Source organism: Rhinolophus sinicus, chromosome 15, assembly GCF_057876585.1.
Source record: "Rhinolophus sinicus isolate RSI-liver-muscle chromosome 15, RSI-T2T, whole genome shotgun sequence".
NCBI lineage: Eukaryota > Metazoa > Chordata > Mammalia > Chiroptera > Rhinolophidae > Rhinolophus > Rhinolophus sinicus.
The window spans coordinates 94474272-94499631 of record NC_142515.1 but is presented as its reverse complement, the minus strand read 5'-3'; the positions used below and the strand labels follow the sequence as shown (position 1 = coordinate 94499631).

At 55.1% G+C, this 25360-nt stretch overlaps 2 protein-coding genes across 3 annotated transcripts in view; one reads left to right on the top strand and one right to left on the bottom strand.

The window, feature by feature from the left end:
* The window catches only part of OLFM2 (olfactomedin 2), a 56617-nt gene extending 50332 nt beyond the window's left edge, over positions 1–6285 (top strand). For both annotated transcript variants that reach the window (XM_019745024.3, XM_019745023.3), the window contains exons 2-6: positions 1007–1156; positions 2838–2984; positions 3249–3468; positions 3908–4014; positions 5139–6285. In XM_019745024.3, coding sequence (XP_019600583.2) covers positions 1007–1156; positions 2838–2984; positions 3249–3468; positions 3908–4014; positions 5139–5816 — 1302 coding nt within the window. In that variant the 3' untranslated portion in view covers positions 5817–6285. The remainder of the gene's footprint in view (positions 1–1006; positions 1157–2837; positions 2985–3248; positions 3469–3907; positions 4015–5138) is intronic.
* Positions 6286–12261: 5976 nt separating this feature from the next.
* PIN1 (peptidylprolyl cis/trans isomerase, NIMA-interacting 1) lies at positions 12262–24317 on the bottom strand. Its single transcript, XM_019744990.3, has 4 exons — positions 24052–24317; positions 21910–22122; positions 13707–13817; positions 12262–12838 (listed from the first exon to the last, which is right to left on the bottom strand). Exons 1-4 carry the CDS (start codon positions 24107–24109, stop codon positions 12729–12731), a joined length of 492 nt encoding a protein of 163 aa, XP_019600549.1. The 5' UTR covers positions 24110–24317; the 3' UTR covers positions 12262–12728.
* Positions 24318–25360: the final 1043 nt, after the last annotated feature.

Genomic DNA, 25360 nt, shown 5'->3' with positions numbered 1-25360 from the left:
CCCTAACCTCCTCCAACCCCAGTGCCCCCATCATTTCTTCCCTGTATTACTTCTCTCTACAGCAGTCATCACCCTTTAAGTACTTGGTGGTTACTTATTGGTTCATCTCTATCTCTCTAATGTAAGCTCCTAGAAGAGCTTTTGTGTTTGTGTGTTTTGTTCACTGCTGTGTTTTCAATATCCATAATAGAGCTTGACATACAGTAGAGACTTAACAAATACTTGTTGAACAAATGAGACCATCATGCCCTGATAAAAACAAAAATAGCAGGACTTATGCCTAACTCCAGTGTGTTCTGGGGAAGGTCAAGGGGGGCCCGATCTGGGGACCCAGCATGTTCCATCCAGTGGTAGTCTTTGCTTTTTGAACAATGTACAAACCAAACCTATTTCACAGCAGAGGACCGTTTTCCCAGCACGCCTGGTAAGAGCTCCAGTGTTCCAAGGAGCGTGGCTTGGGAAACATCCGTGAATGATCTCTGAGTGACATAAACTGACTTGAACTTTAGTTTAGGAGGAGTCTGAAGGTAGCAGCCTAGAAGTCTGTGTGAGGATTGTCAGGCTTTGGCTATTAACTTGCCTTGGCTTCTCAGGAGCAGGGGCGGAGGGAAAGTGGGGACAAAAATAGGGCTGTGCTTAGTGGCCTGAGGTATATCCAGACCTTATGTGTCACCCCGGGCTGGGGAAGCAGAGAGGGAGGTCCAGGTTTGGGTGTCAGGATGAGCAGGTCTATTTCTAATGGTGGTTACGGAGGCAGTGTTGCATGTGGGCGAATGTGTGTGAGAGAATAAATTCCTGTCCTGGGGAAGGGCTCGAATCCCATAGTTCCTCGCCAAGTTCCTTAACCCCTCATACTCCATCTTGTCAGACACATGGCACATGGTCTGGCATATTCCAGGGGTCCAGCAAAGGGCATCTGTTTTTTTCCCGGGCTTCCTTTCTCCCCTGGTGGGGATGGCTGAGTCCCCCGTTGAGTTCCCATTCTCTGACCTCTGACCTCCCACAGACCCTCTTCCAAAGCCCAGAGGAAGGCTGGCAGCTGTACACCTCGGCCCAGGCTCCTGACGGGAAATGCGTCTGCACAGCTGTGATCCCTGCACAGAGCACCTGCTCCCGGGATGGCAGAAGTCGGGAGCTGCGACAGCTGATGGAGAAGGTGAGAGCCTTCTAGATCCCTTGGGGAAGCTGCAGAAATCTCCCAATTGCCACCCTGCCCTCTGTCCTTATTCAGGTCAGCCGGGGCCACATCTAACCATGTGGGTTATTCAGAGCTGGCAGATAACCTGCCTTCCGTCTACGTGGGTATTTTAGTTAAAATCTGTTCAGTGCTTCTTTGGAGGAGAAGCTTTGTGCCGCGTGGGGTCCTGGAGGAAAGAGGGCCCCAGTGGCAACATCTGTGTTGCCTGCATGTGTGAGCTCCAGCCCCGCTATGCACACCCCGCTCAGCCCCTTAGTTCGTTAGGCTCGCCTGCTAAGAAGGTGTTTTGTGTCCCTTGGGGAGGGGTCTCACCCTCCATCTCAAGAGGATCGTATACAGGTTCCTTCCCTTTCTGATTGTGGTCAATAGAAAATGGTCCCCATTCAGAACCTTGCCAAGGATTTCTTGGTGCCCTTTATGGACTGATTGCTGTCCCTTGCCACTGCCCAGTTAATGCCCGTTAGACAGCTCTGGTGTTGGTGTTGAAAGGGACCAGCTACTCCCCACATCACCCTATAAAGGAGGAAGCTGAGGCTTGGCAGAGAACCGAAGAGATCCTTCTCGGCACTGGAGGCTCCCACCCATTAACTCCGCAGGATCCTGGCCCACCCACAACCCCAAAACTGCTTTCCTCGGCAGTTTCGGACATCTGTGTGATGTCCCCTGATTGTGGGCAATGGCTATGAAATGTTCTGTGGTGGCCACAGTGGGTGTCAGGCTGTTGGGTTTCTGAGAACTTCCAGGTGTCATCTGGAAAGTCTGTGTGTCTCAATAAGCATCCAGTGTTGTCTTTGAGTTCACCTTAGCCAGTGAGGCTCACTTTGGCCAGGTGGGTGCAATTCACTTTACCCAGGTGGAGGTGGGAGCTAGGAAGCCTTAATCTGGGTCAGGCCAGGGCTAGGGAATTTCAGTTTACTCATTTAGCTGAAAAGTATTAAGCGATGGCTTAGGACCAGTGCTGGGCACTGGGGATTTAGCTGTGGACAGGCGAGGTACCAAGTCTGCCTCTAAGCATCCCACCTGAAGGAGGTAGGTGAATAAGACTGTTCCAGATAATAGTCATAGCTGGGAAGATAAAAACTGGGTAAGCGGAGAGAGGGTGAGCAGCTACTTGAGACAGGGTGGTCAGGGAAGGCCACCCTGAGGATGTGATGCTGGAGTTGAGACCTGAAGGGTGAGAAGGAGCCAGCTGTGGGAAGATGAAGGGAACAGCGCTCTAGATAGAGGGACTAGCAAGTGCAAAGACACTGAGGAGGGAAGGAGCTTAGAGTCTGTGAGAGCAAAGGGGGCTTGTGGTTGGAGTGAATGAACGTGGGGGAGGTAGGTGAGCGGGCAGGACCAGCCCGCAGGGTTTACAAGGGCAGGAGGTGATCCAATCTTCCTTTTGAAAAGCTCCTCTCTGGCTGCTGTGTGGAGAACTGACTGTTGGGATCTAGGGTGGGACCAGGAGGCCCGGAAGGAGGGGAGAGAGGTGAGAGGTGATGGTGTCTATTCCAGATGGGGCCAATGGACGGATTGGGCATTGGGAGGCTGCTAGTGAGGTCAGGGCAGGAGAAGGTTGGTTGGGCGTTTGCCAGGTTTTGTCTGGGGCAGGAGTGGGGGCAGGAGTCTGGCTCTCTCTAACCCTCCCAGTTCCTAGGTCCAGAATGTCTCCCAGTCCATGGAGGTCCTTGAGTTGCGGACATACCGTGACCTCCAGTACATGCGCAGCATGGAGACCCTCATGCGGAGCCTGGATGCGCGGCTCCGGGCAGCCGATGGGTCCCTCTCAGCCAAGAGCTTCCAGGTGGGTCCTTCGGGGCTCAGGTCAGAGGTCAAGGGAAGAATGGGGAATGGTGCCCATTAGTTTCAAGAGTGGGCTCACATCTGGGAAGACTGATGGTTGGCTGGGATCTAGAGTCCAGTATAGGCCAAATGTCAAGGGCCATATGTGCATCAAAGGGGTGAAGTGAAAAAAAAGGGGGGGTGAGGTTATGGGTCAAAGGTTGGGGTTATATCTGGGTCAAAGGTCAGGAGTAGGGATCCATGACAGTTCCATCTTGGCGGGCAGGAGCTGAAGGACAGGATGACAGAGCTGTTGCCTCTGAGCTCAGTCCTGGAGCAGTATAAGGCGGACACGCGGACCATCGTGCGCCTGAGAGAAGAGGTGAGGAATCTGTCCCGCAGCCTGGCAGCCATCCAGGAGGAGATGGGAGCCTACGGATATGACGACCTGCAGCAGCGGGTGATGGCTCTGGAGGCCCGGCTCCACGCCTGTGCCCAGAAGTTGGGTATGTTTGGACCCTTGACCTAACCTCTGACCCCTGACTTTCATGCCTAACCCCAACACCACCTGTGTGTGCAGAAGCTAGACAGTGTTGACCTCTAACTTCTGTCATTGGTGAATATCTTCTCCCATTCAGTAGATTGTCTTTTCATTTTGTTGATGGTTTCCTTTGCTGTGCAAAAACTTTTTAGTTGACCTGTAACTTCTAAGCCTTGACTCTTGACCTCTCTACTCAAGGCTGAAAATAGACCTAAAGCTGGAAATGGCCCTGACCCTTGACTTGCAGCCTCTCACCCCCAACTTAACTCCATCTTGGAACCAGATCTCTGGATCCTATCTCACCTCTGGTCCCAACTCTTCTCAGTCCCACCTTATCCCTGCCCTACCTCCCTTGGGCTCTTCCTACTTCCCACCCCTTCATTCCCCCTGTTCCTGCCTCCCAGGCTGTGGAAAGCTGACTGGGGTCAGTAACCCCATCACCATTCGGGCCATGGGGTCCCGCTTCGGCTCCTGGATGACCGACACGATGGCCCCCAGTGCGGATAGCCGGGTGAGTGACAGTGCCCATCCCAGGGGTTAGAGCCTGGGAGGGACATAGCCTGTGGCTGCCCGTAGGTGCCCAGTGATTTCACACCAATGATTCTCTTGTAGCTCAAAGTGTCTTGGAACCTCCAGGGCCCTTGGACCTCCCCTTGACTGTCTAGTGACCACAAAGTGACCAAGGGCCTTCCAGCCCTGTGAATCTCAAGTGTGTTGACCTCTGATAACTGTATAGACACAGACTAATAGTTACTAGTACTACTGACCAGCTCCCAATGACCACTGACCTCCAAGTTACTACACGGTAACCAGTGTCTTCACAAGGGTTAGAGACTCCCCACCCCAGCACTGCTCAGTGACCTTTGGACTTCCAGTGGCCTCCATGTTCACAATTTCCCATCACTTCTGACCCACAGGAACTGCCCAATGACTGTCCTAGTGACTGATATCCTTGCCATGATCATTGGTCTCCCAGGGATTATGGTAGTTCCACCAGGTGGTTAAGAGCTTGGGTTTGGGAATCAGACTTGGATTTGCACCTCAGTTCCAATCATATCTGTCCAAAGTTCCTTAATGTCTTGGAGACTCAATTCCCTTATCTTCAAAAAGGTTGTGATAATGTTGGCATTAGAGTTTTTAAGATGCTTAGCCCAATAACCAGCCCCAGTAAGGGCAGTCACAAATGCTAATGAACGTGGTGGTGATGAGTGATGATGATGGGAAAGATGCTGATTATGGGCCTGGTCATCTTGTGGCTACAGGGGTTACCATGGGCAATGAATTCAAGTGACTTCTCATCACCCAGTGGCTGTCCAATGACCACTACCATCCAGTATCCAATGATCAGTGAATTCCCAGGTCCAGTGAGCCCCCAGGGCTTGTAATTTGCCCTGATCCTTCGGGATCAAGCACCGTCCACTTAGTGTGTTTTAAGACCAATGCAGTCTCTGACCAAATGATCCCAGTCGCTGAGACTATGAAGGGTCATGAGTGGTCAGTCATTGGTCATCCCATGGCTGACGAATGACCACTTAGTGACTGTTGATCCCTAATGACCGTGGTAGATTCCTGGGTGGTTGCTGGAGCCTTGGATCATTGGCGGTGGTCCCCCAGTGACCAGTGGCTCTCTCCTAGGTCTGGTACATGGATGGCTATTACAAGGGCCGGCGCGTCCTAGAATTCCGCACCTTGGGAGACTTCATCAAAGGCCAGAACTTTATCCAGCACCTGCTGCCCCAGCCATGGGCGGGCACAGGCCACGTGGTGTACAACGGCTCCCTGTTCTACAACAAGTATCAGAGCAACGTGGTGGTCAAGTACCACTTCCGATCACGCTCCGTGCTGGTGCAGAGGAGTCTCCCGGGGGCGGGTTACAACAACACCTTCCCCTATTCTTGGGGTGGCTTCTCCGACATGGACTTCATGGTGGATGAGAGCGGGCTCTGGGCCGTGTACACCACCAACCAGAACGCGGGCAACATTGTGGTCAGCCGGCTGGACCCACACACCCTCGAGGTCATGCGGTCCTGGGACACCGGCTACCCCAAGCGGAGTGCCGGCGAGGCCTTCATGATCTGTGGCGTGCTCTACGTGACCAACTCCCACCTGGCCGGGGCCAAGGTCTATTTCGCTTATTTCACCAACACGTCTAGCTATGAGTACACGGACGTGCCCTTCCACAATCAGTACTCCCACATCTCCATGCTGGATTATAACCCCCGAGAGCGGGCCCTCTACACCTGGAACAACGGCCACCAGGTGCTCTACAATGTCACCCTCTTCCATGTCATCAGCACTGCCGGGGACCCCTAGGGGCTGCCACATGAGGGCCACCGGAGGCCCTTTCTACTCTGCCTGTGTCCCTTCAAGTTGATCTGTCTGTCATGCCCAAGCCCTCTCTCTCTCCTCCTGTCCTTTTTCTTCTCTCCTGCCTTTGGCCCAGCTTTCATTCTCTGCCTCTGTATTTCTATTGGTGCATTTTCTCAATGTTGTCTCTTCTTTATTGATCTCTGATTTTGATACTCCAGTTCTTTGCTGTTCTACCTTTTTATTGATGTCTCTCTGTCTTTTTATTGATCTGACTCTCCCACTCTTTCCCTGTCTCTGCCTGTCTTTCATCCCTCCCTCGCCTCCCTCTTTGCTTCCCACCCATTCCCCATTCCCTCTCTCTGCACCCCTCCCTCTTCCCGGTCCCCAAGGAGTTGAGTGCATGGATCTGTTTCTTTTTATTTTACACCGTTTCTTTCCGGGTTGCTGGAAATAAACGGGACCTTTGACATTTGATGCTTCAGTTGCTCTGTGTCTGGAAGGGGCAGAGGAGGCAGTGGTGAAGGCTGAGTCCGAGCCTGGAGACCCCTTGTCCCATTCAGCAAGCTTTGTGAACTGGGGCAGGCGAGACCAGCATGGGAGGGTGGCATGGCAGGGCAAGCCCTTTGGGAAGATAGGCAAAGTTATTTCGATCGAAAACAATTTGTTTAAGCAATTTGATTCAAACACCCGAGAATTCTATCACGATGAAAACTGGCCTCAAATGAATATTCTCCATCACTGTTTTTTTCCCCTCATTGATTACTCTGGTGCATTGCTGCAAAGGCTGGCAACTTTTTAAATGGGGTTTTAACAATTTGGCTGTTTTTATGAGTTTGGGTGTGAGTGGGTAAGACACAGAATTTTTCCTTTCCTCTTTTTGCTTTGTAATTTCAGAATCATTTTGTATGAGTCGCACCTGTTCTGAGTTAATAACCAAAGGCTAGAAAGAGCCTGAAGGTGCACTGGGTGCCTTTAGTTGCACACACACACCTGGAGCCCATTCGCCTGGAAGGGTCTTGGGCGGTTGTGGGTCTGACAGGGCTCCTGGAGGGGAAGGGCAGGCGACGCTAGGAAGTGTGGAGACAGGAAGGGGTGTGTGAGGGAGTGGGGGCGACGTTGACGAAGCAAGCTGAGGCCTAATCCTCAGGAGGCTTTGGTGATGAGACTAAGGGGACGGCTGTGGGATCACGGAAGGGGAAGAACCAGATGAAAGCTTTATTTTAGCCAGATCCCTGGTGGCCTAGGTGAGATGAACCACAAGGAGAGTGGGGAGAGTGACCTCTGGGGCCGGTGGTGGGGAACAAAGGTAGTGCTGTCTACCACAACTCTCTGTCCCCCACTGAATCCTGAGCAGACACATTGTGTAAACAGCCCCACCGGCCAGACCCCACCCCCACCCATTGAGGCCAGAGGCTGCAGAAACTTGCTCCTCCGGGATCTCCCTGATCTCCCCATCTCTAATTAATGGCCTCTTGATTAAATCATCTCCGCTCCGTGTTGGCATCTCCGGGAACTTGGGACACGGGGGCCATATTGTGAAGGAAACCAATGAATAATAAATGTGACTGCCTAATGCAGTCATTTAAAACTAATTTTTAAAGAAATCTTCAAGAAAAGCAATTAATTTCCACTTAAATCAAGTATGACATAGAAAAAGAAATCAATTCCTGGATAAACATGTTGAGAGGCACTTTGCTGTGTACCTGCTTAAACAAAAGGCACAGGGCTGGGACACTTGGAACATCTGTACACCAGCCGTCCGAGTGTGTTTATTTGGAGGCAAATTTCCAAGGTGAGCATGGGGGTCGGGGGTAGGCCATTGGTCTCTGATACCAAGTACTTTCCAATTAAGGTCGGGGCTGAGGGCGCTGAGTGCAACAATCTTTGTCTAAAACACAGTGTGGGGACAGAGCCAGGAGTGCAGTTTCCAGGCTCTCGGCCTCACGTGGAAAGGTGCTGGCTCAGGTAGTAAATGGCCATCAGCTGTGGCTAGTTGGCCGTCAGCTGTAACCAGTGAGCCATTGGCCACTAATATAACTGCTGTGGCTACGCTAGCAGAAAATGGGGGCTAGCAAGAAGATGGTGGCTGAGCTAGCAAGAGCGGATTGCAGTTAGCACGGCGGATTGCGGCTAGCAAGTGAGGTAGGTTGGCAGAGAAGTGGGCGGGAGGTTGCGGATTGTGTGGCTCCTGCTTCCTGTGTCTCCAACTCAGCCGCCAGGGAGACTATAGTGGTATGACTCCCCTACCTATGGCTCCGTGGGTGTTCCTTTTTGGCCTCACCATGTCCTGCGTTCTTATGTGGGGAGCCGGACCAGAGACCCCGTAGGCCGCCCTGCATGACACATAGACTTGGGAGAAGGGCTAGATGTGGGTGTCTGTCTGTGGGGACAGAACCCCAAAAAGCAGTTTCCAGGCTCTCGGCCTCACATAGAAAGCTGCTGGCTCAGGTAGTAAATGGCCATCAACTGTGATTGCATGGCCATCAGCTGTGACTAGTTGGCCGTCAGTTGTAACCAGTGAGCCATTGGCCACTGATATAACTGCCATGGCTATGCTAGCAGAAAAAATGGGGGCTAGCAAGAGGATGGTGGCTGAGCTAGCAAGAGCGGATTGCAGAGAGGTGGATGCCTCCAGTGAGACTATAGTTGTATGACTCCCCCATCTATGGCTCCGTGGGTGTTCCTTTTTGGCCTCCCCATGTCCTGTGTTCTTGTGTGGGGAGCGGGAGCAGAGTCCCTGCATGACATCCTGCATGACAAATGGCGCAGCGAGCAGGGTCTCCCGCATGACAAATGGCGCAGCGAGCAGGGTGTGGTGCCGGCCAAAGCTCCCCGAAGGGCGGTGGAGCAGTTTGTGCGTATGAACATTCAGTCGGAGGAAGACCGGGAGGAGCAGCTGCCTGAGAGCTGGATCCCCGTGGAGGGGTGGGAAGACCTGGATGGTTCTCCAACCAGCACAGGCTGGAGAAAGCAAAGGTCGTTGCAGCCCTGTGGGCTGGGAAGTTCTTGCTGAGGCAGCCCAGATGCAGGACTTGTAGTCCCAGGAGGAAACGCTGCTGAGTCCTCCATGAGAGATGAGGGTGAGGTCAAGGTCATTCCTCACCCCCAGGACAGCTCTGGCAAATGACTATGGACTATGGGGAATTGCCTTCTATCCCTAATTTAATGGACTGCTTGACTGTTTGGGAACATACTACCATGTAGTGGAACTGGCAGATGTTTGCTTTTGTTTCTTGACCAGCCGCCGTGGAGAATATGTGAGAAAGACTGGCTGAGCCGAGAGAGAGTGGCAGTGCCCTAAGAGGCCCTGGCTGTGCCCGGGGAGACTGGTGGTACCCTAAGAAGCTCAGGAAGTCTGGCCGTGCCCAGAAGTACTGGTGGTGCCCTGAGAAACTCTGGCTGTGTCCGGGAAAACTAGTGGTACCCTAAGAAGCCCAGGAAGTCTGGCTGTGCCCAGAAGTACTGGTGGTGCCCTGAGAAACCCTGGCTGTGCCCAGAGAGCCTGGCTGTGTCCAGGATATTGCATTCACCTCCGGGGTCCTCGCACAGGGCCGCTCACGGAAGATGTCACGTAGATTGTGAGGCGAGAGCCTGTAGGGGTGGAGTGTGGGGACAGAACCCCAAAAAGCAATTTCCAGGCTCTCGGCCTCACATAGAAAGCTGCTGGCTCAGGTAGTAAATGGCCATCAACTGTGATTGCATGGCCATTAGCTGTGGTTAGTTGGCCGTCAGCTGTAACCAGTGAGCCACTGGCCACTAATATAACTGCTGTGGCTACACTAGCAGCAAATGGGGGCTAGCAAGATGATGGCTGAGCTAGCAAGAGCGGATTAGAGAGGCGGATGCCTCCAGTGAGACCATAGTGGTATGACTTCCCTACCTATGGCTCCGTGGGTGTTCCTTTTTGGCCTCACCGTGTCCTGCGTTCTTATGTGGGGAGCGGGAGCAGAGACCCCGCCTGACATCCTGCATGACACTGTCACATCTGCACAACAGTCCTCCAACGGATGCCACTAGCGTTTGGCATCGTAACTGCTTCTCTCTCACACACACACACAGGGAGGTCCAGCGTTCCTTATATTGGATATACTTATATACTATAGATATACACTAAGTATATTATACATACTTATATGGATTTAGTTGACCCTTGAACATGGGTTTGAACTATGTGGGTCCACACATATGTGGATTTTTTTTTCAGTAGTCAATGTATTTTCTCTTATGAATTTCTTAGTAACATTTTCTTTTCTCTAGCTTACTTTATTCTAAGAATACAGTATATAATACATGTAACATACAACGTGTTAATCAACTGTTATCCATAAGGCTTCCGGGCAACAGTAGGCTATTAGTGGTTAAGTTTTGGGGGAGTCAAAAGTTATACACAGATTTTTGACTGCGTGGAGTATTGGTGCCCCTAACACCTGCATTGTTCAAGGGTCAACTGTATCTGCAACCAAGGACAGGCAGGAATAACACCCCACACTCCTCCCAGGCCAGGATCATGTCACCCATGGGTTTCAGGCCCCCGTCTGCTAGCTGACTTCCCCTCAGGGACATGCACCTGTCTACACTGGGGAAGCACTGTAGCCCATCCCGTGGCAATACCTGTGTTACTCTGAGTTGGGGGGACCTGACCTAGCCCTGCCTGTGGCCACCGAAGCCTGGGCCAGTGCACAGGGAGGAGGAGTGGACACTAGCCCCCTGGGGTAGTTTGGCTGGGAGGGAAGACTACCCGGGTGCTGCCATCCTGAAGGGCTGGGATTTATGGTCCCACTTCCCGGCAGGAGAGGGTAGGGAGAACATGGAGCAGGCGAGGGAAGCCACAGCTACTGAATCATGAATCAGCCTGATGGTGAGTGGGCTCCGGGGGCATGTTTATCTCACAGCAGTGTTCTTTCATGTTTGGGTTTTGGCTGTTGCACAGCTAGACAAAGGAAAGGGAAGGGGTCCACAGAGGCAGGGGCATCACACCCGGACAGGGGGACTCCTGGGGTCGCACTGGACATACCTAGGGACGTGTCATACAACCACGTGCACATCTGGAGACACACACACCCAAAGTTACAGGGAGTGCACAAAGACCATTTCTCTGCCAGCCCGCACAGGAAAATACACAGCCCTCCCTGGCAACATCTCAGATGCCTGGGAAGCCGGGGATGTCTACCCTTTGGTATTGAGAGTAGGGCACGGGCCCATTCTCCAGTGACCCCTTCGCCTTGGAGAATCCCACGAGCACTCCTGCCCCCCCCGAAGCATTCATTTCTGATCCTTCCCAGAGGCTCCGTTGGGCGAGCTGGGGTGAGATCGCTTCCACCCCACAGAACTGTTGACACAAACAGTGGGTCTGCTTGCTGCCTACTTTGTGGCTCCAATAGGAGACAGAAGAGTCTGCCTGGAGGTGCAGGCAACTTGCTGGCTCTCCCCAGCCCGCCACAGCTGAGAGGAAATTCATTAAAGCTTCCTAATGACAAATGCTCCGGCAGGCAGAGAGCGATCGCTCCGGAAACCTGTCAGATGGGAGTCAGCCCAGGTGACTTGATGAGACTCAGGCCTTTATTAGAGGCTTGGCGCTGGGGGGGGCCTCCCTTGGGGTCAAGCCAGACAAGGCTTTGTTTTGCTCAGGTCCCCAAACCCTGCTGGCCTGCTATCTCCATGATGTGGGAGGGGGTGGGGAGAGGCAGTGGGCATAACCACCTCTAACAGATTCATGAATCCCCGGGATGAACGAGCCCCTGCCCAGACCCTGGCACAGGGACAGCTGTTAAGGGTGTGCTGAACTGCAGCTTCGCCACACCCATAGACCCCCACCCTAGCAGGTGCCCCGAGAGGCGGGAGAGTTGCCCCATCTGCCACAGGGATCTCCTCTGCTTGAGGACAGCACCCTCCCATGTTCCAGCAGAGAGCCTTATTCCACGAGGGCTGGGCAGTAGTCCCCTCCCATCCTGGCTGGCCCCCCTGTTGCCATGGTAACAGCATCTGCAGAGGCGGCAGGACCCAGGCACAACCTGCCAGAAGAGCTGGTGGTGTGCCAGGGAAGCAGGCACCAGGGTGCGGGCATCATTCATTCTAACTGGGGTGGCCCATGTGTGGAGGCGGTCGGGGGGTGCAGAGAGCACCTAGAGCAGAGGGGCTTAAACCTGGCTTCCCAAGGATCCTGCGCAAATCCCCAGTTACCTGACCTGCTGAATCCCGCTCTGTGGGGTCAAAGCAGGGCCCTTGCATTCTAGAACATTCTTGAACACCCAAGTTTGAGGACAGCTGGCACTGAACCATGCCCCACTTTCCTGGAGTCTAGCTACTGGGATGAATTCCTGGAGGACACCCCTAGGTCCAGGGTGAAGAGAGGCATCTTGGGGAGGAGACAGCCTGGAGCCTTGGACACCAGGGGTGGCGGGAGAGGACTGTGCCCCGACAGGGAGGAAATGAGACCAGGACGCAGAGCAGTGGTTCCAGGTTTAATGGAGGGTGTGGAGGGTGCTGCATTGCTGCTCAGAGGGCCCCAAGGCGGGAGCAGCCGGGCCCCACACGGAACATTCGCTTTTTGCAACCGAACAGAACATGGCATAACCAGAAACAACGTAAGGCCCTCCTGCCCCCGTCCTGGACCTGGGGGGACACAGGGGGCAGCTCAGCTAACTAGGCCTTCCCTTTGGGACAGGTCACCCCCACACCCTGGGTCTGGGAGCTCTGGGAGCCTCCCCACCCCACTGCCCTTCTGAAGTCAATCCCTAAAGGGGAGGGGAATCTGGCGGGGTCGGCCCCAGCCTGGGGCAGACACGGAGCCCCCTAAAGGTACAGGGCCCCTCTCCCAGCCATTGTGGGAACAATAAATACTGTGTGGCATCAGCAGGGAGGGGCACCCACGGGCCGGCTGGCGGTGGGAAGCGGGGTCTACGGCCCAGCTGCCCCTCACTCCGTGCGCAGGATGATGTGGATGCCCGAATCCGTGAACACGGGCCCGCTCATCTCCCCCGTCCGCAGCGCGAAGGAGGCATCTTCAAATGGCTTCTGCATCTGACCTGGGGAAGCGTGAAGGATGGTGGGGGGGTCAGGACCCGGCTGCAGACCAGGACCAGACAGGGCGGCCGGACGGGCTCCCACCTGCGCCCAGCCTCTCTCTCATGGGTCACACGGTTTATGGCCCTGTCACAGTGCTGAGCGGCCCAGCTGGGGGTGGCAGGGCCATTAAGGAGGCTCCAGGAAGCCTGAGGACAGCATGAGGGATGGCAGGCAGAGCTGCTGTCACTGCTGCGTGCTTAGAGACGCATTTTCGTGATAAACGCGTCTCCCTGGGCCCAATTTCCAGCCCTTCCACATGGTCTGCCCTGCCTGCCTCCTGGGGTAGGTGGCAGCTCCTTACTGGTTCCCCACACCCCTCACCCCATCCTGGGTACCTCAGGGATGAAGAGGATGAAGGGGAAGGAGGACAAAGAGGAGGTGCTGGCCTGGTCCCCTCTGCTCTTCCCTTCCCACTGCCCCAGCCCGACAGGCCTCAACTCCCCTCAGCCCTGGTTCCCTACCTGGGAGGCGGGGCGGGGCGGGGCGGAGGATTCTGAAGGCCACGCCCTGGGGCTCTCAGGGGACCCTGCCCTATACCCCCAAGAGGACAGGCAAATGGCAGCTTGGCAGGCCCGTAATGGGGACAACTGCGCAGAGAAGAACACAGGCTGACTCCCTATCCCAAGCGGGTGGGGAATGACACCGGGGAGAAGCTCTGCAGTCACCCCCGCCCCCCACCAGCAAGGCAGCCTCTGGAGCCTGAGGGAGGGACTGTGCTGCCACCTGGTGGACTCCGCAAGCCTGTGCGGCAAGGGCCGTCTCACCCATCCTCTATCGGCTGTGGGACAGAGGGTCCCCGGGGCTTGGGGTTACCCATCGCTTGCGCACCTCTGCTGAAGGCACCCAGGTCTCCCCTGGCCTTGGCCGAGCTGCAGTCACTGAACTGTGAAGCCAGAGATTCAAAGTCCTCCTCTCCCGACTTGATCTTCTGGATGTAGCCTGCAGACACACGAGGCACAGACCCCCACGTCAGGGGTGGGGTGGGGCCAGGGGAGGGCTCCAGATGGAGGCCGGCAGGTCACTGAGAAAGGAGTGTGCAATGCCTGCCCTACCGCGTGTACACACGCGCACACGTGAACCCTCGCCAACCCCATATGCTAACACACACCCACAAATGCCTTCTCCCTGCACACGCGTGCACAGTCACGCTTGGAGTCACAGGTGTCCATGAAGTGGTGCCTTCCACATGCATGTGACACTGCAGTGACCTCAACAGTCATGCTGGTCTCACACCCCGGTCCTAAACCCCTGCTCCTTTTGTCACTATCCCCACTGCACACAAATATAACATGAACTTAGCATGACCTCTTCCCACCCCCCACACGTATTCTGACAGAAAATCCACCTCCAGGCCTCACTGGGGAGGCCCCCAGGAAACAAGACAAAGAGGGATGCTGGGAACTAGGGCCCCCTAAGACTCCCCAGGGCAGTGGTGGGAAAGCTTTCTAGAAGTTTCTAGGAGAAAGGCAGGCCAGGGCATGAGCGCGGCTCTGCCACAGCAGCTGGCCACGTCCTCGGCCCCTGAGCCTCAGTTGTCCCCATCTGTCGTAAGCCAGAGGGAAGGGCTGGGCTGCTTACTGGCGCAGTGAAGGGACCCTGGGAATAGTCACTTGTCATTCCCATGGCCTACGATGGCCCCCGAGACAGCCAACGTGGCCGTTCTCCCTGCTACCCCAAAAGGGTGTGCTGGCAGTGCGCCAGATTCACCCTCTGTGCAGCTCAAACTGTCCCCATTGGATCCTGATTCCCCTGGAGGGAGAAGAAGGCCGAGGCTGACGGAAGGAAAAGGACGACTGAGGAAAAGGGCTCCCAGCAGAGGGGCTGGGGCCAGCAACCAGCATCTGTGCAACTTAATGTCTGGGGGGCAGAAAGCGCAGAGAACCACTGCTGTGTGTGGGTAGGAAGGAGCCAGCAGCTGCTCTCCTGAGGCCAGGGTGGAGCCCTTGGAGCCAGAGGAACGGAACCCGTCCTTTCCTCCCTGAAATGCCCCTATCCTGCTCTGGGCATCCCTGCCAGGCTCCTCCCTGCCTCCAGGCGCAGCCCCTGGGAGGGCTCCCAGGACACCTGGCCCCAGACTCCCATTTGATCTGGGCCTGCATGGCCGTCCTGACAGCCACTCTACTGGGGGCATTCTCCCTGAGGCCCCAGGGGTGCCCAGGACCACGCACCCACCAGCTCAGTGATGGGGCATGGGTCACGCCTCAGATGGGAGGGTCCCCTGTCACACCTGTCGGGGTTTCTGCACACCACTGTGACACTTCCACCCACTGTGTGACCTAACAAGGCTGTGATGCGCTTGCCTGGTACCTGTCTGAGCAGCACAGGGACACTGTGCATTAGTCTACCTGGTGCCCTGGGGTCCAGATACCCAGCTGGGGGCACCTGCCTGACGCTGGGCTGCTGCAAACTTCCCCAGGCCCGTTGGCCTCAGGCTTGTCTAACCTTAAGGTCACTACCCTCCATCTGCCTGGGACTGCAGTTAAAACGGCACAAACTTGACTGTATGCCTGTCACCCCATCTCGCTGACGCCCCAGCAGCAACTGTAGGCCCTGGTAGCTGACCAGCTTGACGCTCCCATAACCACCCCCATCACCCTGTCACTCTGTGCCGTCCTACCCACTCCTATGCCTCTGAGTCTGAATCGTTCGTCAGGTACCAGCAGGACACAGTGACAAGCAGAACAGTGTCCGGCACAGAGTGAGACTTTGACAAATGCCACTTGCTGTCACCATTCTCCCTTCCACGTGGGCTGCATGTCCCTGTGATGAGGCTGTCCCCACTTCTCTCTGACCTGTCCCTCCCTGGTCGTCCTCGCTGGTACGTCGCAGTCTGGCCTGGCCACCACCGTGATGTGCTGAAGTCAGGAAGGCTGGCTGATGTGACACAAACCCCAGCCACTATGGCGTGGACGCTGCAGCGGCTTCTGCCTATAACCCTGGTGTGGTCAGGACACGTCCCTGGGGCTGCCAGGTGGTCCCCTGTGCCAGATGCACGGACAGGTGACTCCCACCTGAACCAGGTGTCACTAGAATACCCCTCCTCCTCCTCCCCCTCCCCCTGGACGCCCGTTATCCCTTCGCCCTCACCCACACAGCACCGAGGTTCCTTCTGTCTGAACCTCGATTCGCCAGCACACGATGCAGCACCCCCTTCCGTGGACCTGCCCGCCCCCCGGAGGCACAACTGTCCGCCCAGCACCTTGGAGCCAGGCCCAGTCCCGAGCCCACTCCAAGCACCATGTGGCCTCCCTCTCCAGCAGCTGCGGCTGTGGGCCTGGCCACAGGGACCCCCGAGACTAGATGGCCTGGCCACAGGGACCCCGAGACTAGATGGCCTGGCCACAGGGACCCCGAGACTAGATGGCCTGGCCACAGAGACCCCCGAGATTAGATGGCCTGGCCAAGAAGCACAGGGGGCAAGTGCTTTCAGCCTAAAAATCCGACAACAGCCAAGCTTTTGCCATGGCCCCCTTCAGAGAACACAAATCTTCCTCTAACCAGCCAGCTCTCAGAAATATTCTTAGATGGAGCCTGAAGTATTTTTTAAAAAATGCTTTCCTCCTGAGTTCACCTTTCTAGAGGCTGAACTTCAGGGGTCTGGTCCTAGCCACAAGCCAAGATGCAAGGGACCCTTCCAACCCCTGTATGACCTTAGCTCAGTCTTACACCCACCACAATGTCCCTCCTATCCGGCCCTGCTCCTCTGCTCACCTCACCCCCACCCATCCCGCCAATTTGATGGTGTCCCTAAATGCCACCCTTGTTTAGGCCTCTTCCTGCCTGAAGCTCACCTGCTGTCTTCTGGTCTCACCTGGGAGCCTTCCCTAAGACTGCGCTGCATGAGGGACCTCCCTGGGCCCTGCATTTACCACCGTCCTGTTTGTGCGTCTGTCGCCTGAGCACAGGGACCGGGTCGGCCTAGCTCACTGCTCTGTCCCCAGCACCCAGGGCTGTGCCCAGAACGAGTGTCCACTAACATTGAAGGAATTCACAAATAAATGAGACAGGAACAGGCCCTGGGGAAGGAGGGCGAGGGATCCACCACTGGGCTCTGTAGGCAGAAATGCTGGAATCTCATGCCTATTTTCTGTGAACCGCAAGTCAGGTGCTAGAGGGTGCAAGAAAGCAAGCGCAACGCTCCCTGGCCTTTTTCTGGCAACGCCCAGACCTTGCCTGATTAAGTCAACACCGGTCACCAAGACGGTGCCTCATGTAACTGGGCTCTGGCCGGGGCACAGGCTGAGAGCCGGCAGACCTAGGTGGCCTCTCAAGGAGCCCAGTCTGGAGCAGGCACCTGCCACCTGCTTTGGGGAGTTAAGGAGCCCCTGAAACAGGATGCACAACAAAACAGCATCTGCCTCTGTTGGCAGATCACATATATCCCTGAGGCTGAGGAGGGTGGACTCTGGACCTCAAGTGCTGTGTTCAGATCCCAGCTTTACTGCTCCTGAGCTCTGTGACCTTGGTGGGTGACTTTCCCTCTTGGAGCCTCATTTGTCTGGCCTGTAAAATGGGCTCATCAGCAGCTCCCACCTTGGATGGCTATTGTGAGGAGTAAAGGAGCTACTGCTAGAGCAGGGCCTGGCCTGGAACAAGCCCTTGACAGTTACTAGCCGTCAGTTCCCATAACATGGACTGAATTGTGTGCCCCAAATGTATATGTTGAAGCTTTGAACCCCCAATGTGACTATACTTGGAGATGGGCTTTTATGGAAGTAATTAAGGTTAAACAAAGTCATGAGGGTGGGCTTTTATTTTTTTTTTAAGGAATGCGCAGCTCACAGTAGTCTAAGTGGGGATCGAGCCGGCAACCTTGGTGCTACCAGCACAGAGGGCGGGCCTTGATCCAACAGGATTAGTGTCCTTATAAGAGACACCAGAGAGCTCCACCTCTCTCTCCCCACGCACACGCACCAAGGAAAGGCTGTGTGACAACACAGTGAGAAGGCAGTGGCTGCCTATAAGCCAGGAAGAGAGCCCTCAACAGAAATTGAATCGGTCAGAACCTTGATCTCAGATTTCTAGCTTCCAGAACTGTCAGAAATACATAGCTGTTGTCGAAGATCCTAGGCTCTGGTATTCTGTTACAGCAGCCTGAGCTAATACAGCATATGTACTTAAGGGAAAGTGAGTGAACAAATGCAGTGGTCTCTAACCCTAAAAGGGTTTGGAGACAATCTAGGGAAGGAGCCTAGACAGGAAAAAGGTGACAGGCTTAGTTCTGCCATCCCAGAAGACCCCAGATCCAGCAGGAGGGGCCCAGAGACCCACCCCTGAAGCCAGCAGGCTGGAAGAACCTGGAGTGGGGACACTAGCCCAAAGGCGCTCACTGGCCCTCAGACTCGGGGGATGGGGATGTGTGGGGGTCTCCCTGGGGCCCTCAGGCCTTGGGCATGCAGGGGCAGAAGGATGGGGAGCAGGTGGGGAGGGCTTCTCCATGGCCTGGCCGCCTCAGACAAGGACACCGGCACCACGGGCAGCCAGGCCTCGGATCCCTGACTGCAGTCCAGCAGCTGCAGAGCGAGCCGACGCTGGAAAAAGAAGTCTCAGCAGAAAACTTGGACGTGCTGGCTCACTGCAGGCAGCCTATCCCCTGGGCAGCGAGGGGCACTGGCTCTAAATGGACACTGTTGAGCCTTCGACCCAGACTGCCAGCTACAGAGTGTGCTGCCCAGATCCTGATCTCCGGAGCACCTGGAACAAGCCCACGGCAGGGGGAACATCCACTTTCATTCGACAGCAAAGGAGGCCCCAAGGCCCAAAGCTTGCTGACATGGCACCATGCCCGCGTCTTGCTGCTGCCTCCTAACAACCCCCGAGGAAGCCTGCCCTGGCCCATCTCAGTGTCTTGGCCACTGAGGCCGAGAGGGAGGTCACCGCCCAATGTCATCTGAGGGTCTGCCTGCTGAGCGCACTGGCCTCCTGCACCCCTGCCCAGAGCTCTTCCAATGGGCCTCGGGGAAGCAGCAGGGGCTGCCAGTGAGCAGAGGCCTTGCCCTGACCTTGGCCCCCCCACACTCGCCTGAATGGCTGAGGTCAAGGCTCCGCTGCATAGACAGTGAGCACCGGACACTGAGCCTACTGCTCTGCTGAGCACGCCCTGCATCTTCATGGCTACCTTGTCCCCATTTTACAGAAAAAGAAACCAAGGCTCTGAGAATGAAGACACTTGCTCAAGGCCACACAGCTGGCACAGGATCCATTTGTGTGACTCCAGGGTGGGCCACACTGGCTCTGACATTACCCCACCCCACGCATCTAATCCATCACCTCGTCCTCTCGATTCTGCCTCCTCCATCTCTCTAGAATCTGCGCCACCCTTCCCACCCGCCCTCAAGTTCAATTGCCTCTAGCTGCAATTCCTCCCACAGCTTCCAGCAGGCCCTCCAGCAGAGGCAGGCGTCCTACCCCTGCTAACAATCCCAGTCTGCATCCACTTAAGGTAAAGCCCCCGGGCCTAGCAGCTTACTGGGGCACTGCCCCCCTGCTCCTGCCAAGGTGACCCTCCCCAAGGCCCGAGCTGACCTCAGCACTCTCAAGGCCCCCCCCCCCACAGTGCCAGCCCCACCAGACACACACCCCTGTCCATCCTAGAGATGGGGGAGGCACCCTCACCTGCCACTTCCAGGCAGTCCCCTCAGCCTGACAGCTTTCCTTCCAAGCCATGCTGAGATCTCACTGCGCCTACCTGCCTTAGCCTCCTGCCATCTCTCGCCAGCATTGTCCCAAGAGTTTCTGCCTCTGGCCTGGATGCCATGCTGAACCCAGGCTCTTCTTCTCCCAGGTGCCTCCCCAACGCTTCTTCCTCGGGCTCTCAGATTTAGTGAGTCCCCGCTACCAGTGGTGGCACCTTCTGCCACTCAATCTTGAATGCTTGTTACCTCTTGCTTGCTCCCATGTGGTCCAGAAACCTCAGAACAGAGACCACTTCAGCTGGGAAGACACAAGAGGTCATCATCTCAAGATTCTTTCTGGGCTTTCCCCACCATTTCCTCCTCTTCCCGTGGAGGCAGCCAGACTCCCCTCATCGCTCACAGTTGCTCCCAGCCAGCCTGGGCTTTGGGCCTCCTGGCTTCCCTGGCCCTTCACCCTCCAGCCACACAGCTCTTTCCTGAAAGTGTAGCACAGCAGGGCCCCTCTCCAGCCACACGTGGCCATGTGTTTCCTGCTGTCTCCAGGAAAGGCCCCAAACTCTTTGCCTCACTCTGGGCTCTCAGCCTGGCCAGGACCTGCTCTTGAAGGATCTGGTCCCTCTTCAGCCTTCCCGAGTCCTGGCTGCAGTCCAGCCCCTAGGCCTTTATTTGTCATTTTTCTCTGCCAGGAGGCAATTTCCTCGTTTCCTATTGGTTCACGAAACAATGCTGTGAGAGCTAAGATGGACCAGGCTGTGTGTTGGGTGGTGGGAATACAGTGGGGTAAGAGACCGATACAGTCCCTGCCCTCAGAGCTCTGGAGGCGAGCTGTTTCATCTGCCTTCAAGAGTCTGTGCAAGGACTCCGCTTGTCTCTACAAGGCTATGAGGCATGAGGTTAACAGGTGCCAATTATGCCAGACACCATATGGGGGGTGTGGGTGTAAGTAATATCCTGCAGGCCAAGTACTGGACCAAGTGATGTGATAGTCAAACAATAGCCAATACTAACTGAGTGTGCACTCTGCCAGGCCTGTGCTAATAATAACAACCACAATAACCACTAGCAATAATAGAACATTTACTAGATGCCAGGTGCTATTATTCATACTTTACTGCATTACATCAGGTCCTTACAACTACTCTATGAGGTGGGTCCTATTATCATGATACTAATTTTATAGGTGAAAGAGATTGAGGCTCAGAGACGTTAAGTAACTTGCTCAAAGTCACACAGCCAGGACTTGGCAGAGCTGGATGGGAATTCGGGCTGTCTGGGTGTGGGTGAGGGACCAGCTATGTGGTGTAAGAACAGCCAGGGAGGGGTCAGGGGTCTCTAGTGGGAAAGGCTGAATGGATGATAAAACCACACGTGAGATCCAGACCAGCACTGTCCAACAGAACTTCTTGCAAGGATATAAATGTTTTCTATTTGTTGTGCTGAGATGGCAGCCGCTAGCCACATGTGGCTACTGAATACCTGAAGTGTGGCTAGTGCAACTGAAGAACCAAGCTTTAGTATTAATTTTAATTAGTAAATGGAAATAGTCACATGTAGGTAGTGGCAGCTATACTGGAGTGCTCTAGACCAGGGTTCTGCGAACTATGGCCCACGTGCCATAGCCTGTGTTTGTAAACAAAGTTTTATTGGTACACAGCCCCGCCCATTTGTTTACATACTGTCTATGGCTGTTATCATGTTACTAAGCAGAACTGACAGAGACTGTATGGCCCACAAAGTCTAAAATATTTACCATCTGGCCTTTTAAGAAAAAGGTTACCAACTGCTGTCCTAGACTGTGAAGAAAACACAGAACAAAGCAAGGAACAGCCTCCTCTCTCGGGGCAGAATTAACTTATAACTGCTGGCTAGTTCTGTGCTGCTACTTTTCCAACCTCCCTCCCCCTCCCCCTTCTTCCAGACCCACCCACGTATGTGCCACAGAACCCTGCTTGATGATATCATCAATAGCTCCGACTGAGGGCCCACTGTGCGTCATGCACTGTCTCATCCCACTGAATTTTCACAATAGCCCTCAGAGGTATCCATTTTATAGACAAAATATGACGATGTCCATTTTATAACAAAAACTGAGTCTCATGGAGGTGACTTGAGTCCCCAAGGTCATGGAGGTTACAGGGCAGCATAGCTACCCTCTTAACCTGGGTCTGCCAGCCTCCAAGGCTGGGTCCTCCTGCCCCTATTGGGAAGGAGAGGTGGCCATCTGGTCCAGGCTCATGTCACATATAGGCATTTCTGTGTTGGCCAACGCCACACCTGACAGCTGAGCAAGTGGGGTGGCGGGTCTGGTGTGATTTCTACAAGGCCCACTCTGGCCCCTGGAGGGGGAGGGGTACCAACCGCCCTGCCCCCCAGAGCCCATCTCCAGCCCTGCTCACTGTTGATCAGCTCCAGGGCCTCCTCCTTGGTCCGGGTAATCTTCTCCTGCCTCCAGGACGAAGGCCTCCGTGACTGGCTGTGCTTGACCAGCAGGTGTGAGCAGCGAACCCTAGTAGGTTCCCCCTGTCCATTTTTGCCGCCGCCACTGCTGTTGCCACTTGGACGCTCCCACTGGCTGGCGTTAGTGATGTGATTGAAGTAGTACACCCGCCCTGAAGGGAGAGGAGGCAGGAATTCAGCTGGGACCTGCTCATAGGCCAGGATAAAGAACTGGCCTGAGATGCCGTCATTCAGCAAATCCACTGTGTCCACCACGTGCCACAAGCCCTTAGGGAGCTAACATTCTAGGTGCCGGCAAATGAGACAACAGGATAACTTCAGTCACCGATAACTTTGAATAACCCAGGATGACTAGAGAGGAAGCCAGGGTGGGGGAGACGGAGGGGTTCAAAGCATGCACTCAGCAGCCAGACTGCCTATTCAAATCTGCCTCTGCTACTTACTCACTGTATGATCTACCTTCCCCGGGCCTCGGTTTTCTTACCTATAAAACGGAGACAACAGCACCTGCTTGTTGGGCCATTGTAAGGACTGTATCTGTAAAGTGCTCAGGATAGCTCCTGGCACACATTAAGAGTGTGATAGCTATGATTACATTCCTTTTATAGATGACAAAACTAGGTAATGTTTCCTGAGTGTTCAGTGGGCTCCAGGCACAACTGCACCCAGGCGTGTCAGACACCAAAGCTCAGCTCTCTTCCCCTACAGTGTTCTGTGCTGCACCAAGGGGCCAGCGTTACTGGGGGCCAGACCTTAGGCAGGGACTGAGCAGCATGGTGCGAACACGGCACACAAGAAGACTGAAGAGGCACCCAGGAGACGGGGTATCATTCCAGAAAAGCAGCTTGCCTGGGTTACATGGAGGACCTGTGCCCAGCACCGTGAAGGGTTGAATGTCACCCCTGAGGAGGGCTGTCAGGGTTGAGCAGAGCAGGAATGGCAGGAGTTGGGGCCCAGAGTTGGACAGCACATCAGTTTTATGCTGCAGGTCATAGCCACAGGCCAGGGCTGAGGCGGGGTGGGAGAGAGCTGAACCAATGATGGCCTCTAAAACCTTGGCAATGGGCTCTTGCTCTCCCAACCTCAGTTTTCTCAGCTGAAAAGTGGCAGTGAAGTGAGAGCCTCAGACTTTATGGGGTTGGTGAAAGTGGAGAGTAGATGATGATGTATGCAAAGTGCTCACCAGAGTGCCTGGCGTGCAATAAACCAGAATGACTACTGCGACTTTCATTACTATGGGCAATGGAGGCAGTGGAATGAGAGCGGGGCCTGCTTCTCAGCAGTTTGCAGTGACAAGGGCAGGGGCCTCTGCAGTCAAACTGGGTTCTAACCTCGCCCTCAGCCCCCACCCCCTGAAATGAATGACCTTGGGCGAGTTCCTTAAGTTTTCTGGCGTCAGTTTCCTCACCTGCAAAATAGGGGTAATGACTACCCACCTCCCAGAGATGTGGCCATTCAGTGACAGAAAACACTTAAAACGCCCGGCATAATGCTTGACGCTGATAAAAGTGCCCTGTTGTTGCCATTATTGTACAGAAGCCTTAAATCGGGCCCCAGCACAGGGGCCGTCCTCGGGCAGAATTTCACCATAGGCTCAGCATTAGGTGTGGATGGCACGCGTGTTAGCAGGAGGAGGTTGGGGATGCGAGGCCGGGCAACTCTAGGGCCACGCCCTGAGCATGGGTTTAGGGGGTCTCCTCCCCCAGGGATGCCCCCGGGCCCAGCGGGGTGCACAGACGTTTCCCCGCGACGTCAGGTGCATTAGGCCGAAAAGTGTCAGCCCGGTCGGCAGGACCAAGACCATCGCCCGGAGGAGTGCCGTAGGATCACCGGCCCCTTCCCCCCGTTTCCCCCACAGCGCCCTAGGCTTTCCCGGTCCCATCCTCGCCTCAGTTTCCTCCGGTTTCCTGGCTCCTGAGGCTCAAAGCCTCCACAGGGCGGGCCGGGGCCGTTACCCGGGACGATTCGGAGGAGCCAAGATCCCATGGAAATCGGACAACTACACCGCGCCCAAGAGGCGAGCTCGAGCCCGGCTTCCACAGGCCCGCGCGGCCCCGCCCCAGCCCCGACCCCCGCTGCACCTGAGCTGCGGCTCATGCGCTTCTCCCAGCCGGGCGGCAGCTTCTCCTCATCCGCCATCTTCCCTCCTGCCGCAGCGCCCGCTCCGCCTCCGCCGCACCGCCTCTGCCGCCCGCCCACCGCCGCCACCGATTGGCTAGGCCTGCCTTGCACCAGGGCCTGGGGACGACGCTCACTGGGCACTCCAACTGCCCGGACTGGACTTCTGGCTTTCTACTGCACGGAAGCGACAGTGGGCGGATCCTCCCCACATTTACCTGGGTCCCGGCCCCCGGCCCATCGTCGGCCTCACCCGACCCCGCCCCCTTCCTCTCCTGGTCCTGTAAGTGGTGGGGAAGGGAGATACTCCCGCCTTCTCAAAGCCCTTTGGCGAGCTTCAAAGAAATCCCAACTCCTCCTTTGCGTCCTTCGCCGCAGAGCCCATCCGATTGGCTACTGCAGCAGCAATTCTCGCCTTCACAGCCGTTTCCGGAGGGCCGCAGCCCCCTACACGGAAGTGTCTGGCTGGTGTGGAGGGAACGGTAGCTGACGAGGTACGTGGGAAATGCGACGCTGGCTTTGCTGTTGCCACAGCAACGCAGTTGCCTTGGTGATGAGCAGCTAAGCACCAGAAGCCTAAATTTGGCTCCTCCATCCTCCCTCTTCCCATCTCTTTCCTCCAGATGTCCCAAACTAACCCACCCCCTTTTATGTTTTTGTGCAAGTCTAACCCTTTCCCTCTACCACTGACCCAAACACCTTCTACTTTCTTTGGAACCTACTTACTTCACTTATTCCCTCCAAAGCTGCCTCTTGCCTCTATCCTGGTGACTGGTGGGTGATGGCATTGCCACTCAGAGAGGGACACAGAAGGGGACAAGCGTGGGCGGATGATGAGTTCAGTTTGATTCTATTTAAAATGGAGTCTGTGGCACCCATGGGGCACGGAGGAGGTGGTGGGGGACCCAGGGCTGGAGATAGCTATGGAAGTCAAAGATTACCAACAGGGAAGAGTTCAATTATAGTTCATCTATAGCACTGACCCTCAATGAGGTGCAGTGACATAAAACACAGGGAAACATGTTCACGTGAAAGTAGAGACAGGATACGGTAGAAGGCTAAGAGCACTCAGCAGCCGGATTACTTGTTTGAAGCCTGGCTCTACCATTTACTGTGACCTTGAACAAATTACTTAACCTCTGCTGTTCAGCTTTCCATCTGCAAAATGAGGGTAAGAAATAAAATATATTTCATATATACCTTTGATGTAAAGATTAAATGAGTTAATTTGTATAAAGCACTCAAACAGTGCCTGGCCTATACATAGCAAGA